Source organism: Phaenicophaeus curvirostris, chromosome 1 (assembly GCF_032191515.1).
Source record: "Phaenicophaeus curvirostris isolate KB17595 chromosome 1, BPBGC_Pcur_1.0, whole genome shotgun sequence".
In the NCBI taxonomy this organism is placed as follows: domain Eukaryota; kingdom Metazoa; phylum Chordata; class Aves; order Cuculiformes; family Cuculidae; genus Phaenicophaeus; species Phaenicophaeus curvirostris.
The window spans coordinates 176,020,385-176,034,934 of record NC_091392.1 but is presented as its reverse complement, the minus strand read 5'-3'; the positions used below and the strand labels follow the sequence as shown (position 1 = coordinate 176,034,934).

The window sequence follows — 14,550 nt, the reverse complement described above, 5'->3', positions numbered from 1 at the left end:
TGATAGGAATGGTTGAACTCGTTGATCCAGTGGGTCTTTTTCAAACTAGTGATTTTGTGATTCTGTGATCTTTGGTACAACAGTGAAATTAAACTCTGGAGAGGGAGAACACCTTAGTGAATTGTTATCTGTGAGCAGCAGCAAAGAGCTGGGGGTGGGATGCCCCCTCTCATGGATCAAATGCCAAATTCGCTGCTGTCCCACATGTGGAGATTAATGCAGTAGCAAATTTGTAGGCAAAAGCAATTTTAATGTCTTGATCTGTAGAAATGCCTCTTCATGCTATTCTCTAGCTAGCTGCCCAGTAAAGTTGCTTTTAGTGTCTGCTGCAGGATGTTTGGAAGGTCAAGATTCTTGAATTTCTTCCAAGTTCAGTGGACGTGTTTTGAATGAAAAGGAAGGATGTATTAAGATGAAGATGCTCAGTACATAAATGAAATTTATCATTTTACTGGAGATTGTCCTCCAAAACCACTGTGTGTTTGCAGCCTCTAGACAGTTGAGTCCTATGTCATACGGGTCCTTCTCTCTTGTCCCCCCAAAATTCCTGCTTTTTTTGTCTTTCTCTCACTGGGAGTGGAAGGGAGAAGAGTTATCCAGGTGAAAGGAGGAAGCTGTTGCTCTTTCTTCTTCTCTTTGTGTGTTTCCATCCCTCTGAAGGAGCTTGACTAAGATGATCATCATCGTGGCCTCTGCTGATCTCTTGAAAAAACTCCCCGGTTCTTACAGGATCAGATTCAAATTCCCCCCAAGCCATTTTGCTTCAGCCAGAAGGAGTATTTCTATACAGAGTGTGACCATGTCGGGGAAGGAAGGTATTGTCTGCAGGGCCCTTTGGGCTGGTTTTTGTTTGCTGATCTGCCCCATCCTAGGGGGATGGAGCGCACAGCCTGAGTTACAGTGACCATCTGCAGAGCAGCCGGTGCAAGCAGGCCCAGGTCTCATGACCGTGGCAGAAGGCTACCTTTAGCAGGCAGGTGGGCAGAGTCCCAGGAGCTGGGCTTCAGGGGTGTGCAGGGTCAGCCTGGCAGAGAGCTGCAGGGACAAATGTCATTTCCCACACCTGGCTTTGGCCCATTCGCCCCAAGACCTTGGGAAGATGTGAAAATGTAAGTGCTCAGCAGACTACGATGGGTGCAGAGGCTGTTCCCACTATATGTCTACTTTAGGTCTGGAAGAAAGCCTTGACATGACGTTACTATGGTGGGAACTAGGAGCTCTTGCAGCCACCTGTGTGCTCATGCCAGGACAGAAGTACTCAAATCTCATGGTACACAAATAACCCAGAGGACAAATGTGACCATAAACTTATTGATGAGGCCTGGTACCTTGACTTAAGAAGCACCCCATAAACTGTGAGTGAACTGTTTCATGGCTGGAGGTACCTGGAAAGTGGATGTTGTGTTGAGATCTGAAGCAGTTGCCCAGGAAGGGAGAACAACTAGGAGTCAGCATCCACCTCTGGCCTCCAGCACATTCATACCGCCTAAGTTAAAGCAATAGAACAGAGACCTGCCTTCAAATCTGAAAGATGGAGTTGCCACAAAAACATCTGTATCCTTAAACAGCATTTGTCTAAAGCACCACATGGGGTTGCTTCCCCTTGTCGTTCACGGGGCTGGTAAGGTCCTCTTTACTCAAGAAGTACCAGCAGGGCACAGTAACCAGCTGCTCTCTGCAGCAGGAGCTGGTGGGCAAGTGGGCTTTGCTTGCTGCAGGCTAAAATGGGTGCTTATGCCTATGACCCCAAGGATGCTAATAACCACTCAAAAATAATTAATAATTACCAACGGAATGAATCCACTGGCTTCTTAAAGCCAGGCTAAGTCACTGCTTTTCTCACCTTGGTTGCCATCTGTTCCCTTTTTAATTCAGGTTCATGGATCCTAACCCTCCTCAGGCACTGCAGCATGGTGGGAACCCACCAAAGTCAGTATCCTGCCTGATCCATGCATCCCTTCCTGCCTGCATCGAGGTTCTTGGCTCCTTGTGAACTTTCTGAATTAACATTGGATGGGCCGCATGCACCAGGATTTCTGAGAGTGGTAGGGACCCCACTGTTGTGGGCATTGTGAGCGTAAGTGAGAAACCAGCTCTGTGCTTCCATCAGGAAGGATGGGTGAAGGAAGGGATCCTTATCACTGCTTAAGGGGAGTGATATCCAACTCCAGGGAGCTTCACCAAATCATCCTCCTAAATAAGGAAGGCTTGAAGGCCTTGGCATATGTGATAGGAAGTAACATGTACTTCTCCCCAGTTACCAGCCCACATTCTTCAGCCTAAATTTGGGCTTAGGTGACATTTGGGGAGTGAGCTGGCATTATCACTAGTGATGCTAAGCCTTCAAACCTTCCAATAGCATTAGGATCTTCCTTGGTCAACCATGAATTCACCTAGAAACCTCCTGAAATTTTACATTATATATAGACTGACCTCCTTGTTGACTGCTGCGCAAAAGCCCAGCCCTGATTTCTTCACAGGTCCAGGAGGCCTCCAATGTCTTTGACACTCTCTGACAGTGTCTGACTTTTGCCTGACTTCTGGTTCAGCTACACTTCCAGTAATCTACCCAGTTTTGGTACTTTTGTACATCTGTCTGTGGGCAGATGATTTTCCTGGGTGCTGGTGGCAGAGAAGTCATGGGAAAATGAGTCTGGAGGTAGAGAGAAGGGTGGGCCATTCCCTTTGGTGACAGCACATCCACCTGAATTTCCCTATCCACGTATGTGTCTACATGTAAGACAGGTACTTAATCTCCCATTGTGTACAATGGGGAGGTAGTCAGTGCAGTTATGGGAGACTAGAGAGTGATTTTGCAAAGCAAATGCAAATGCCTACTGGGAGATGAGCCACACAGTCTTCTAGACCCACCCTGACAAGCCCTCCTTGTCTGCCACAGGAGCATAGACACCTACTCTGGTTGTAGACTCCTACATATTGGCCACAAAAGGCATGTCTGCCTGAATCATCACCTAAATACTACCCTGATGCCCCTCTGCATTCATGGTCTGGTCCAGGCAGTGTTTTTTGAGAATGTCTCGCGCGTGTAGAGATCACAGGAATAAATTCCCATCTCAGAGGTCACAGCCGTATCCACTTAACAAGCATGAGTGCTGCCACCCCATGTTACTAGGAGTCTTGCATTTAGAGCATGCGTGGCAGAAACCAGAATTAGGCACCTTACAGTGATGTTTGACTCTGTCACATGTCATTAAACATAGAACATCCTTGAAGGCATTCAAGTGGCACAGGGAAGAAGAGCAGGTCAGTGGGAGTTTGACTTTATTTTGTTGTCTAAAGTACCGCAGAAGGCTTCTCTGGGATCTTGTTTCCTTGGTTTGTGTAGTGGGTTGACCTTGGCCAGCAGCCAGACCCCAACTCAGCCATTCACTTGCTCCCCTTCTTCAATGGGACAGGGAAGAAAATCAGATGACAAAGCTCAGGGGTCAAGATAAATATAGAGAGATCACTTACCAGTTACTGTCATGCGCAAGGCAGACTTGACTTTGGGAAAATTAATTTTATTTATTAACAATTAAACTAGATTTGTGTATCTGCCCAGGGTCTCCAGAGTGGCAGTTGCAAACCCACAGTCCCAGAACATCTCTGGGCATTTCGGAGAAGAGGCATTTTGTGGCTGTGCTGCTGTAGCATCACTCCTGTATGTCCTGGGTGTTGCAGCTACATTTTCATGGCTATGCAGGTACACCTGGAAAAGAGGCTGCAGGAATTACCCACTTCTGTGATTTAGTTCTTTCCCTGGATGCTGTGGAAACTGGACGCTGGGACCTGCTTATGAATCTGCTGGTGTCCAACAACTTGGCTTGATGCATGTAGCTTGATGCAAGGTACCTTCATTTAACCAATTTTAGTTACAGCTCCCTCATTTTGTCACGCTGTCACTATGCTTGGATCAGACAGTCTCATGACAATTGTAAACAACAGTAAACTACCTGGCAGTGTTTGAAAGAACGTGGAGTGAGCTTCGTTTCACTAGGTGTTAGATGTCCACAATGCAAACATCTACAACCATTACGAGCTGCACGTAGAGAGGGTGCAACACACCTGACCTGTTTTAGCTGACTAGTTCAGGACGAGATGATTCGTGCCCTAAAAATACCTATTTCTTTCCATTGACTTTGAAGGGAATCAAGAGTGTTTTGCTCCGTTGTAGCCGACTACCAGAGACATCTGCCAGAGCAGGCTCAAGCTCTGTGTTGGGGCTTTTGTGATCTTCAGCCACTGTTTCACTAGTTCATGGAATTAATGCTGGCCCAGTAAAACTGTGCTGCCTCTGTGTTCCTGCTGCCCCTCCTCACCTCTGCCCCCCTAAGCCAGGGAAAAGCAGGCAGGAAAGGGCAGCTCTCTGCAACGGAGAGGTTGTTTTGCCGCAGTCTTGCATGCTGTTCATGACCCAGGGCTTATACCACACCATGCTTGGAAAACACATGGGATTTAATAGATAGATCTGCATTGATTTCTGAAGTACGTTAACAAAAAACTCAGTTATGTTAATAAAAAAAACAAAATAAAAAAACCTGGGACATACACAGGGAAATAGCATCAACAGGGAAAACATTTGATTTAAGGGGCCCTGCCCAGGAGCTAAGCCTTGGGCTCCCCTCTCCACTCATCTGCACTTCAGATGATGTGTGCTTTTATCTGATGGAGCTTGGGGATTTCTCTCACCTAATTTTAAATGTCTAAAAGTAAGTCTGGGCTGCTGCTGCTCTTTGTCCTTACAGGCAAAGGGGAGGTCAAGAGATTCAGTGTGATGCACCTGAGCTGGCCCTATTGCCTGTCTCCAAGACAAGACTCTCTAAGAAGACATCCATAACTTTCCTCTATCCAGAGAGTCCCTGCAAAGAGGCCGGCTTAGACATTAATGCTTAACTTCTTATCCTGGTGGATGAATCCCACATTCTACTTGCAGCACATATGACCCCAGAACAGACAGGCCCCTGACCACAATGAGACTGTAGCTGCTTGCTGCTGAAATGTGCTTTAGGAATGGAAGCAGGTGACTCCTCCCCGCCCCCCAGCCAGCCCCATTTCAAGACTGCCTCATATTGGGGTGATCCAAACTCCTGGTTGGGCAGCAAGGAGCATGGACCCACCCATAAAAGCGCACAGGCTCTGTTGCTGGCAACAGTGTGAATTCAGCACCTCAACAAAATGCACTGAATTGCCATTCAGCTGTCTTTACCTCCCCCCAGCCTCCCCGAGGAGAACCTAGGGACCTGCTGCAGAGGTCTTGCAGTACATAACCCAGACATTGAAACTAGATGAGGAAGAACCAGCTTATCAGACTGTCCTGCTTATTTTTGACAGAGCTGCTCTCTCTCCCTCCATTCAGAGTTATGACTAATTACTTCACATGCAGGCTTGCTGCTCTGCATCACTGATGATTAGCCAGAAGGAAAGCTCCCAGCCTTCCTTCTCAGCACCGACCCTTCAGCCCCAACTTCAGCTCTAAATTTAGCCAAGACAACCCTCTTTTAGTTCATTAGATGTGTCATGATTTTTACTACTAGGTTTAGATGAAACACCAGAGACGCTCACCTGTTTTCCTGACCATAAAAGCTGTATCACAAACATTGCTTCCCTGTTGAGTCTTACATCAGCCTGATTTCAATTCCGTTCAAGTATGTGCACTATAGCACAGCCTCTAAAGCTCGGTGCCTGCCACAAATCTTCATGCATGTTTTTATGAAGCCCCTGTTAAAAGTCATCCTCTACCTCATGGAAACTTGGTGAGGCTCTGTCATTCTTGTTACATGGGCTTGAGAAATCTGTAAGATGGGGGGGATAGGGAATTTCTGTTAGTTAACAGATATAGAGGTGGGGTACTGTTTTTTTACTTACATTTTGAGACACAACGTCTAATAAGGCCTTGTTTTGTTTATGTCTAAGAAAGCTTTTCTTTGTGAGTCATCTTCTACATATATACATACGTACCATACTAATTAGACATATAATTGAAGAATTCATGATAAAAAGCACAAGCTTTGTCATATGCAAATTTCTGGATTCTTGGTTTGTATAAAATGCAAAATTATACAATCCAAGTGAGTAGCAGTCGTTCCTTTTGGAAAAGTTCCATCCAGTATTAAAACTCTTTATAAGTATCATCTCTGTTATAAACATCTTTTTTGAACCCAGGAAGAAATGCTCATGCTTAATTTGTTTCATTGAACGATATTCTATACCTGACTTCAGCAGAAGGATTTGAGTTCTGATTTTAAATGGAAACCTTGAGGCGAGGGAATTTCAAAGCTCTATATGATTTTTTTTTCAGGCCTTTGTCATTTCTAGGAGGAGGTAAAATATGAAGCACAAACAACCTTAATCAACATTTATTCAGTCTCTGTTTTATGCACAAATATAAACCTATCCTTTCTCTTTGTGTATAAATGTATGTACAAAAATGCAGATCACTGTCCTTTAATAAGACTGGGGATAAATAAGGGACATACCTAATGCAGCTTGACTCAAGTCACTGTCTCAGGCAGATCAGAAAGCAAAGTACTCAAGTGGCTGCTAATGCAAAGGTGTTTACACAGCATGAGCACTTCAGTAGATGGACATTGTTTCGTTTGCTTCACTAGAATTACACTGGTTCCCCCCAGTGAAGAATGGGGCTGGAAGAGGTCAGACCAGGCAGCGAAAAGCAGAGGCCAGCTCTGTTACACAGCTCTCCCACCCTGAAACCCATCATTAAAATCTTTAGAGATGAACCTCCCATGAGGTATTGCTGGAGATAAAGGGTGGGCAAAACTAAAAGTAGCGTCATTCACGCTCCTACGCACTGCATTTCTCTGCACAAAACACTTTTGTTGACCTGTAAAGGTATCTGTGCTCTGAAGTAAGAAATCCATAAACAGATCCCTCTGACACATCACAAAACCTTTATTAGTGTATATAAGTGACACAGATTACAGGAATCAAAGGCAATTAAATAACATTTAACTCTAAGTTGACCACAGACTCAAGAAATACAAGTCACATTTGGCAAGGCAAACTTCTCAGTACACTGGGATGCTTAGGTTCTTATGATACTGTGAAAGAGGAATTTCCCTTACAAGGTTCTATATATTCAGGATATTATTATTAATTATTATTATTGTGTCTTTAAGACAGCTCCTTTGGCAAGAATTCCCATTTTTTAAGCTTTTATTATATAAAAATATAACCAACTTTCATTATGTACAAACATTACATTACACAATGTACAAGTTAAAAACACTACAAAAAATGGCAGGCTATGCGTGAACTGAAAGCAAAAAAAAAAATGTAGAAAACATGGAAAAAATTTAAATACTGCACATTTCATAAAAATTACATTAACTACAAACAATTTTTTTTTGTTTGCAAATATCAAACAGTACTGACGTGATTGGAAATCTTTCCCAACAACTTCATTTTTAAGGCACATCTTGCATATTTACATGTATGACACCAGATCTGGTCAATAACTTAAAGGCTCTTGGGAGTGACCTAGTCGTGTGCGCGCAGGGACGTGTGTACTTGGGCGGGGAGCATGTTGGGCTACACTTTCTCGGCTGCATCAGTCTGGGGGCCGAGGAATCTAGTCGAGGGGGCTGGGTAGAGGGGCACCCCAATCTCCTGAAGGTCAGGGAGCCGTGCAGGGTGCGGCGGAGAGAGGAGCGTGATCGTCCGGTCAAAGTCCCTGTGCAGCACTTTCTCATAGACGCTCTGAAGCCCCACCGTTTTGGGCAGCTGGGCTTGATAAAAGTTGTCCCTGCGAAGGGGATCCCTGGGCAAGGATGTGCTCTTGCAGAAGGTGGAGAGGGGTGCTGAGGGATGGGGAGAGGGGTGAGGGTTGGCTCGGCCACAGGAAGGGCTCCAGCAGCGGTCCGAGTGGCCCAAGACCTTGCACTCGGCTGTGCATGCCCACAGACCTAGAGAAAGAGAGAAGGAGAAACCTGTTACTGCAGTAATAAATCCACATCATTCAAAACCCTCGGAATTATTGGTCACGGGACGATTCAATGCACTGGAGCTGGGAGCTGGGAGGTGATGCTCTACGCCACAACAAAGAAACACGCTTGGGCAGGTTATGTAGTTTTGCTAAGGACACTCCTCACAATCCTAACTTTAAGTGAAGCATTTAAGGGAGGAGAACCACCCCTCCCAATCCTACAGTACTTCCAGCATCTGCTAATTTGTGAGGGGTGCTGCGTGCAGAAAGAGACGAGCGGCTTGCAGCCTGTTGGGAAGAGACGGGCAGTTTGATTGATGCAGCATCAGGCTCCCCGCCCCATCTGCCCTGCCTAATCACTGTGCCCCAGGGATGGGTCCCTCTGTCCACCTCCCTGTCTGCCCGTCTGTCTGTTTGGAGGGGTGAGCCCAGAACAGGGGTGAACCCTTACCATTCTGCATGTGCGTGATGAGATCTTTCTTTAGGGCATCTCCACTGATATCTGAGTCACTGTCGTTGAAATCGCTGTCGCCTTTGCCGCTGTCTTTGCCGCTGAACTTCTCTGCCTCTCGGCCGGAGATGGTGTTGAATGAGTGCCCCTTCCAAATGGTCACGGGGGGAGCAGACTCTTTGCCGTAGCTCGGAGTGGCGGCAAAACCCTGCTGGGTGGGGAGATCAAAAGAAAGATGAGAGAAGGAAGTAGTGAAGGGTAAATCAACATCTGAACCGCATCTCTGCAATTTGCATCCTTTGAGACCACCAACCCCTTCCCCATGACAGAACCTTACCTCCCCACTCGGTCCTCTGAGCTTCTTCTGCCCCTCGTAGAGGCAAGTGCTGTCACTGCTGCTCTCAGTGGTGGAGATCTCTTCAGCAGCTGGAGAAGGGTCGGGGCTTGTGAAAGAGGTTTTGCTGGGAAAGGTTCGTACCTCGAACACATTCCCCCTCTGGCTGCCCTCCTCTTGCTGGCCCTTCTCCAGGTGGGAGATATCTATCTGCTCCTTCAAAGAAGTGTTATTTTTGATGTCATTTCCCTTCTTGCGCCTATTGCAGGTGGTGGCGATGGTGATTATAGCCACCAGGAGGAGGGTGCAGCTGCCCGCCAGAACAATGATCACGATCAGAGGGATGTCCCATTGCAAAGCTTTTCCTTCCCAGGAGCTGGGCTTGGCTATCTCCTGGATGCTGGAAGGTGCAGTGGCGGTCACCAGGAAGTTGACAGTGGCAGTGGTGGCCAGTGGGGGTCTGCCATTGTCTGTTACAGTGAGGATGACCTTGAACAGCTGTCCCAGCTCTTCAGAGAGATCGCCCCTTAGCACAATGTCCCCACTACTTGGGTTGATGGTGAAGAGGTCCGGCTGGGGCTCTTCCAGGAAGGCAAAGGTGAGCTCGGCATTGGCACCGTCATCTGCATCTCGAGCTTTGATCTGGGCCACCACGGAGTCACAGGAGGTCTTGCTGGACACGCTGATTTCCACTGTCCCATTGGTGAGCACTGGGTGGATGATGACAGGAGGGTTGTCATTCTGGTCCACCATCCTCACTTTGACAAGGGTGCTGCTGGAGAGCTGTGGGGAGCCTCCATCAGTGGCCTGGATCCTCAGATCCAGCTGCTTGAGAATCTCATAGTTGAACGTCCTGAGGGCATAGATGGCCCCGGTGGCGGGGTCCACTGAGACGTAGGTGGAGATGGGGGCACCCATGACCTGCGTATCCAGGAGCCGGTAGGTGACCTTCCCATTGTGGCCAAGATCAGGATCGCGGGCCACCACGGTGGTGATGTAGGCACCTGGGGGATTGTTCTCTGGAACGGCCACCTCGTAGAGGGGTTTGGTGAAGAGCGGTGCATTGTCATTCTCATCGCTCACACGCACTGTGTACTGGCGGACAGTCTTGAAGGGCGGTGAGCCAAGGTCCTCGGCCACCACCGTGAGGTTGTATTCGGGGATGCGCTCACGGTCCAAGGCTGCCGTGGTGACGATCATGTAACTGTCCTCGTAGGCACGCTGTAGGGCAAAGTGGTCGTGGCCACGGAGGCTGCAGCGCACCTGGCCATTGGCACCTGAGTCACGGTCTGAGGCGCTGACAAGGGCCACGAAGCTCTCGCTGGCCGCTGCCTCGCTGATGTAGGCGACGCTGGTGGCGCTGGCAGCACCGCGGAGGGCGCTGATGCTGATGCGCGGCGCGTTGTCATTGACATCGGTGAGGCGCACGATGACAGTGCAGGTGGCAGTGCGGGGGCTGGCGCCGCGGTCCTGGGCGCGCACGTCCAGCTCGTAGGTGCGGGTGCGCTCGTAGTCCACGGCAGCCTCCAACGTGAGGCGGCCCGAGCGTGGGTCGAGGCGAAAGAGCCGCCGCGCCTCAGGGGGCACCTGGCTGCCGAAGGCGTAGACTACCTCTCCGTTGGGGCCTTCATCAGGGTCAGCGGCATCCAGGTCGAGCAGCAGGGAGCCGGGCGGCGCGTCCTCAGGCAGCTCCACCGTGACCGAGCTCTGGGCGAAGGCAGGACTGTTGTCATTGGCATCGAGGACACGGACGTGTACGGTGGCTGTGCCCGAGCGCGCCGGGCTGCCGCCGTCCTTGGCCACCAGCTCCAGCGTGTAGGAGGGCTGGCGCTCGCGGTCCAGCTCCTGGAGAAGCACCAGGTCGGCGCAGCGCGCCCCGTCTGCCCGAGTCTGCGCCTCCACGCCGAAGTGGCTGTTGAGGGACACCTGGAAGCTCTGGATGGAGTTGGAGCCCACGTCCTCATCCACGGCCACTTCCAGCGGGAGGCGGGTGCCGGGCGCGGCGCTCTCCGACACCTCCAGCGTCATTTGGGCTCGGGGGAAGCGGGGCGCGTGGTCGTTGATGTCGCGCACCTCCAGCTCCACGTGCACCAGGCGGTAGCGCTCCCGCCAGCAGCTCACCACGTCGAAGGCCAGAACGCACTGCGGAGCCGGCCCGCACAGCTGCTCCCGGTCCAGCCCCGCGTCGCCGATGCTCAGCTGCCCGTCCTCCTCCCGCACCCGCACCAGGGAGCTGTTGCTGAACTGCCGCATCAGACGGAAGCTCATCTCCCCCGGCGCCTTCACCGGCATCTCGTCGGCCAGCGTGCCGATCACCGTGCCCGGCGCTCCCTCCTCGTCGGTGCGGTACCTCACCGTCTTGCCGAGGGACAGGGACACCAGGCAGGCGACGGCCAGCAGCCGCGGGGGGGTCATGGCACTCGGCGCGGGGCTCAGCCCGACGGGGCAAAGATGCTCCGTGCCCGGGATGCTCGGCGGGGCGATGCGGGATGCGGGATGCGACGCGCGGTACCCGGGATGCGACGCGCGGTACCCGGGACGCGTCTCCGCGCACCCTCCGCCGCCGCCTGCGCCCCTCCGCGCCTCCGCACGGCTTTTCATAGACGGCGCTATGCAAATGAGAGGCCGCCGGAGCCAATGGGAGGCGGCGGGGCGCGGGCGGCCCCCGGCGCTCCCCGAGCCGGGGCGGCTCCGGCAGCCGGCGGAGCAGGGGCGCGGGGCGCTCGCCTTTGTTTTCTTTAACTCTCCGGGGTTTGTTTTTTCCCCTTTTTTCCCGGCTTCATTCCTTCCCCCCCCTTTATTTATTTCTTTTTTCCCCTCTTTCCTCCCCCCTCGCCTAGTATTTTCTCTCCCCGGAGCTGGCGCAGGGGGAGCGCGGAGTAAAGCGCGCGGCGGGGTTTGTTAATTGAGCCACAGGGCAGGCAGGTGCCGTGGCATGTCGTGTCGTGTCGTGGCATGTCGCGGCGCGGGTGGGTGCGCGGATTAGCGGGATGCAGGATGCAGGATGCGGGGGGAACGAGGGTGGGGGGGCTGGCGGCTTTCAGCTGAGCGCCCGCAGTGCTGTGTTACTCGCGTGAGAGCCTGTGATCAGCGCCGTAAGTCGCCTTTCAGGAGGTGTCCCCTCGTGCTTTAGTATGCATGTCACCGCCCGGGTTTCTTAAGCCTGGGGCACTAGCAGGCGAGGAGGGAAAAAAAAAAAGAAAGAAAGAAAGAAAGAAAAAAAAAAAGTTCCAAATAGGATTTAGCATAAGCTCGAGGAGATTTGGAAAGGTTTCAAAGATCAGGCTGTATCAAAGGCTTATGAAGCCCTCGTTAGCTGTAGAAATATAATAGCATGGCAGGCTATCCCATTCGAGGAACCAATGTCTGTATTATTTCACTATGACAGGCTAAAGGGAGAGAAAGTTGAACAGTTTCCACAGAGGAGTTGGACTAAGTTGAATATAATGAGCAAACGCCACATGTATCCATTATGTCCCTCTATTCATTCCCAATCACTGCCATAACTCTTTGACTAAACGATGATGAGCGCTGAATTACACACAATGCCCTGCTCATATTAAAATACATTTAAGTCCTATCCCTCCTGGTGCCCTGTTACGCCTATTCACAGGATTTTCTTTTTGTCCTAATAGGGCCTCTCTGGGAAGCAACACCAGTCTCGTTCCAGAAGAACAAAATAACAGCATGAGGCTGAAACCTGGCACGAACCGGGGGGAATGAAACCATCTGCCCCGCAAGGCACTGAGGCCCCGCGCCGAGCCTGGTGCAGCCCCTGGCCATGCGGTGCCACGGGGAGAGGGGACCCAGTGGGGAGGGAAGCTGGGGGGCTGGAGTGGCATCTGACTGTCTGGGAAACTGCATGCCCTTCCTTCCTTTCTTCCCTCTTCCTTTCCTCTTTGCCTTCTTCCCTCTCCTTCTTCCTTTCCTCTTCTTCCCTCTCCTTCTTCCTTTCCTTCTTGCCTTCTTCCCCCTCCTTCTTCCTTCTCCCCTTCCCTTCCCTTCCCTTCCCTTCCCTTCCCTTCCCTTCCCTTCCCTTCCCTTCCCTTCCCTTCCCTTCCCTTCCCTTCCCTTCCCTTCCCTTCCCTTCCCTTCCCTTCCCTTCCCTTCCCTTCCCTTCCCTTCCCTTCCCTTCCCTTCCCTTCCCTTCCCTTCCCTTCCCTTCCCTTCCCTTCCCTTCCCTTCCCTTCCCTTTCCCCTCCCCCTCCCTCTTCCCCGTTCCCCCTTCCCCTCCCTTCCCTTCCCTTTCCCCTCCCCCTTCCCCTTCCCCCTTCCCCCTTCCCCCTTCCCCCTTCCCCCTTCCCCCTTCCCCCTTCCCCCTTCCCCTTCCCCCTTCCCCCTTCCCTCTTCCCCCTTCCCCCTCCCCTTCCCTTCCCCCTTCCCTTTCCCTTTCCCTTTCCCTTTCCCTTTCCCTTTCCCTTTCCCTTTCCCTTTCCCTTTCCCTTCCCCTTCCCCTTTCCCTTTCCCTTTCCTCCCTCCTTCCTTCCTTCCTTCCTTCCTTCCTTCCTTCCTTCCTTCCTTCCTTCCTTCCTTCCTTCCTTCCTTCCTTCCTTCCTTCCTTCCTTCCTTCCTTCCTTCCTTCCTTCCTTCCTTCCTTCCTTCCTTCCTTCCTTCCTTCCTTCCTTCCTTCCTTCCTTCCTTCCTTCCTTCCTTCCTTCCCTCCCTTGCTTTCTTTCCTATCTTTCCTTTCCTTCCTCCTCTCCCTCTTCCCTTTCCCTCTTTCCTCTTGCTTTCCTTTCCTCCCTCCTTTCCCCCTCTTCTTTCCTCCTTTCCTTCTTCCTTCCCTCCCTTCTTCCCTCCTTCCCTTTCCTCCTCCCCCCATTCCATATGTCCCTTGCACCCACGAGCTGCGTTTGAAAGGAAGCAGGGGGCGGGACACCCCGTTTTGCTTTGAAAACCCCTCGGGCTTAGGCGCCTTCCCCCGGAGCGAAGCTGCATCCCGGGAGGCTCCATCCTGGCTGCGGGCGGGTACCGGGCTGGATGCGCGGGTCGCTGCGCGGGTCGCTGCGCGGGTCGCTGGCACGCGAGCGGGGAGGGGGACGGCGGGCTGCCCGCAACGCCGGCTTATGTAAATGGGATTTAAATCGCGCCCGGGCACGCTCAGCCGCCGACAAAAGCTTCCCCCGAACGCCCGGTTTCCATGCGAAAAGCCTGCGCGCATCTTTCTCCTGCGCGCATCTCTCTGCCCCTGCGCGCCGCGGCCCCGAGCCGCTCTCTGGCGCCGGGTCGGGAAGCCTTGGATCGGGACGGGGTCCCAAACCGAGCTGGGAATCCCGGCTCTGGGCTCCAGGGTCTGACTTGCGCGCCTGGGAACGGGGAGCGGGGCAGCGGGCAGCGGGCAGCGGGGAGGCCCCTCGTGTGTAACAGGATTATCTTTGCCATTTCAAGTTCCATTCAGCACGTAATTTATTTTTAATTAGGATTAGATCGAGCACGGAAGGACACCAGACCTTTCTAACCCCCCCCTCCCATCTCCCCCCTCCCTGCAAAGGAACGGCTATTCCATGAGCAGCTCTTATTCTTTATAAAAAAAAATCAATCAATCGATAAAGCAGGAACTGTTTTCACCTCCCACACACTTTGCAGGAGGAAGGGGTGCAAAGGGCTGTATTTTCAGTGTGTGCTCAAGCATCTGCATCAGGAGTGGCTTGGAAATCTTTCCCCTTTCCCACTCACCCGGCCCTCATCTTACGCACTTTCGATCCAAATTCATTCGTAAGAGGGTCCCAGCGGGGTCTTGCTCCTCTTACCTTTTTTTTTTTAGAGGGCAAAATGAACTTTCTTCCTTGCCTGGGTTAGTATTATTTTTTTTTTTCACAGTCG

General features: G+C 51.5%; 1 protein-coding gene across 2 annotated transcripts; it reads right to left on the bottom strand.

Annotated features, from left to right (window-relative positions):
• Positions 1-7,289: 7,289 nt before the first annotated feature.
• Positions 7,290-11,196, bottom strand: PCDH8 (protocadherin 8). 2 transcript variants are annotated; one of them, XM_069880656.1, is made up of 3 exons: positions 8,731-11,196; positions 8,394-8,604; positions 7,290-7,922 (listed from the first exon to the last, which is right to left on the bottom strand). In XM_069880656.1, the coding sequence occupies exons 1-3, from the start codon at positions 11,140-11,142 to the stop codon at positions 7,549-7,551; spliced, it is 2,997 nt and encodes a 998-aa protein (XP_069736757.1). In that variant the 5' UTR covers positions 11,143-11,196; the 3' UTR covers positions 7,290-7,548. The 2 variants fall into 2 exon arrangements, with proteins under 2 accessions (XP_069736757.1, XP_069736764.1); XM_069880663.1 differs by having other exon boundaries at positions 8,394-8,601.
• Positions 11,197-14,550: the final 3,354 nt, after the last annotated feature.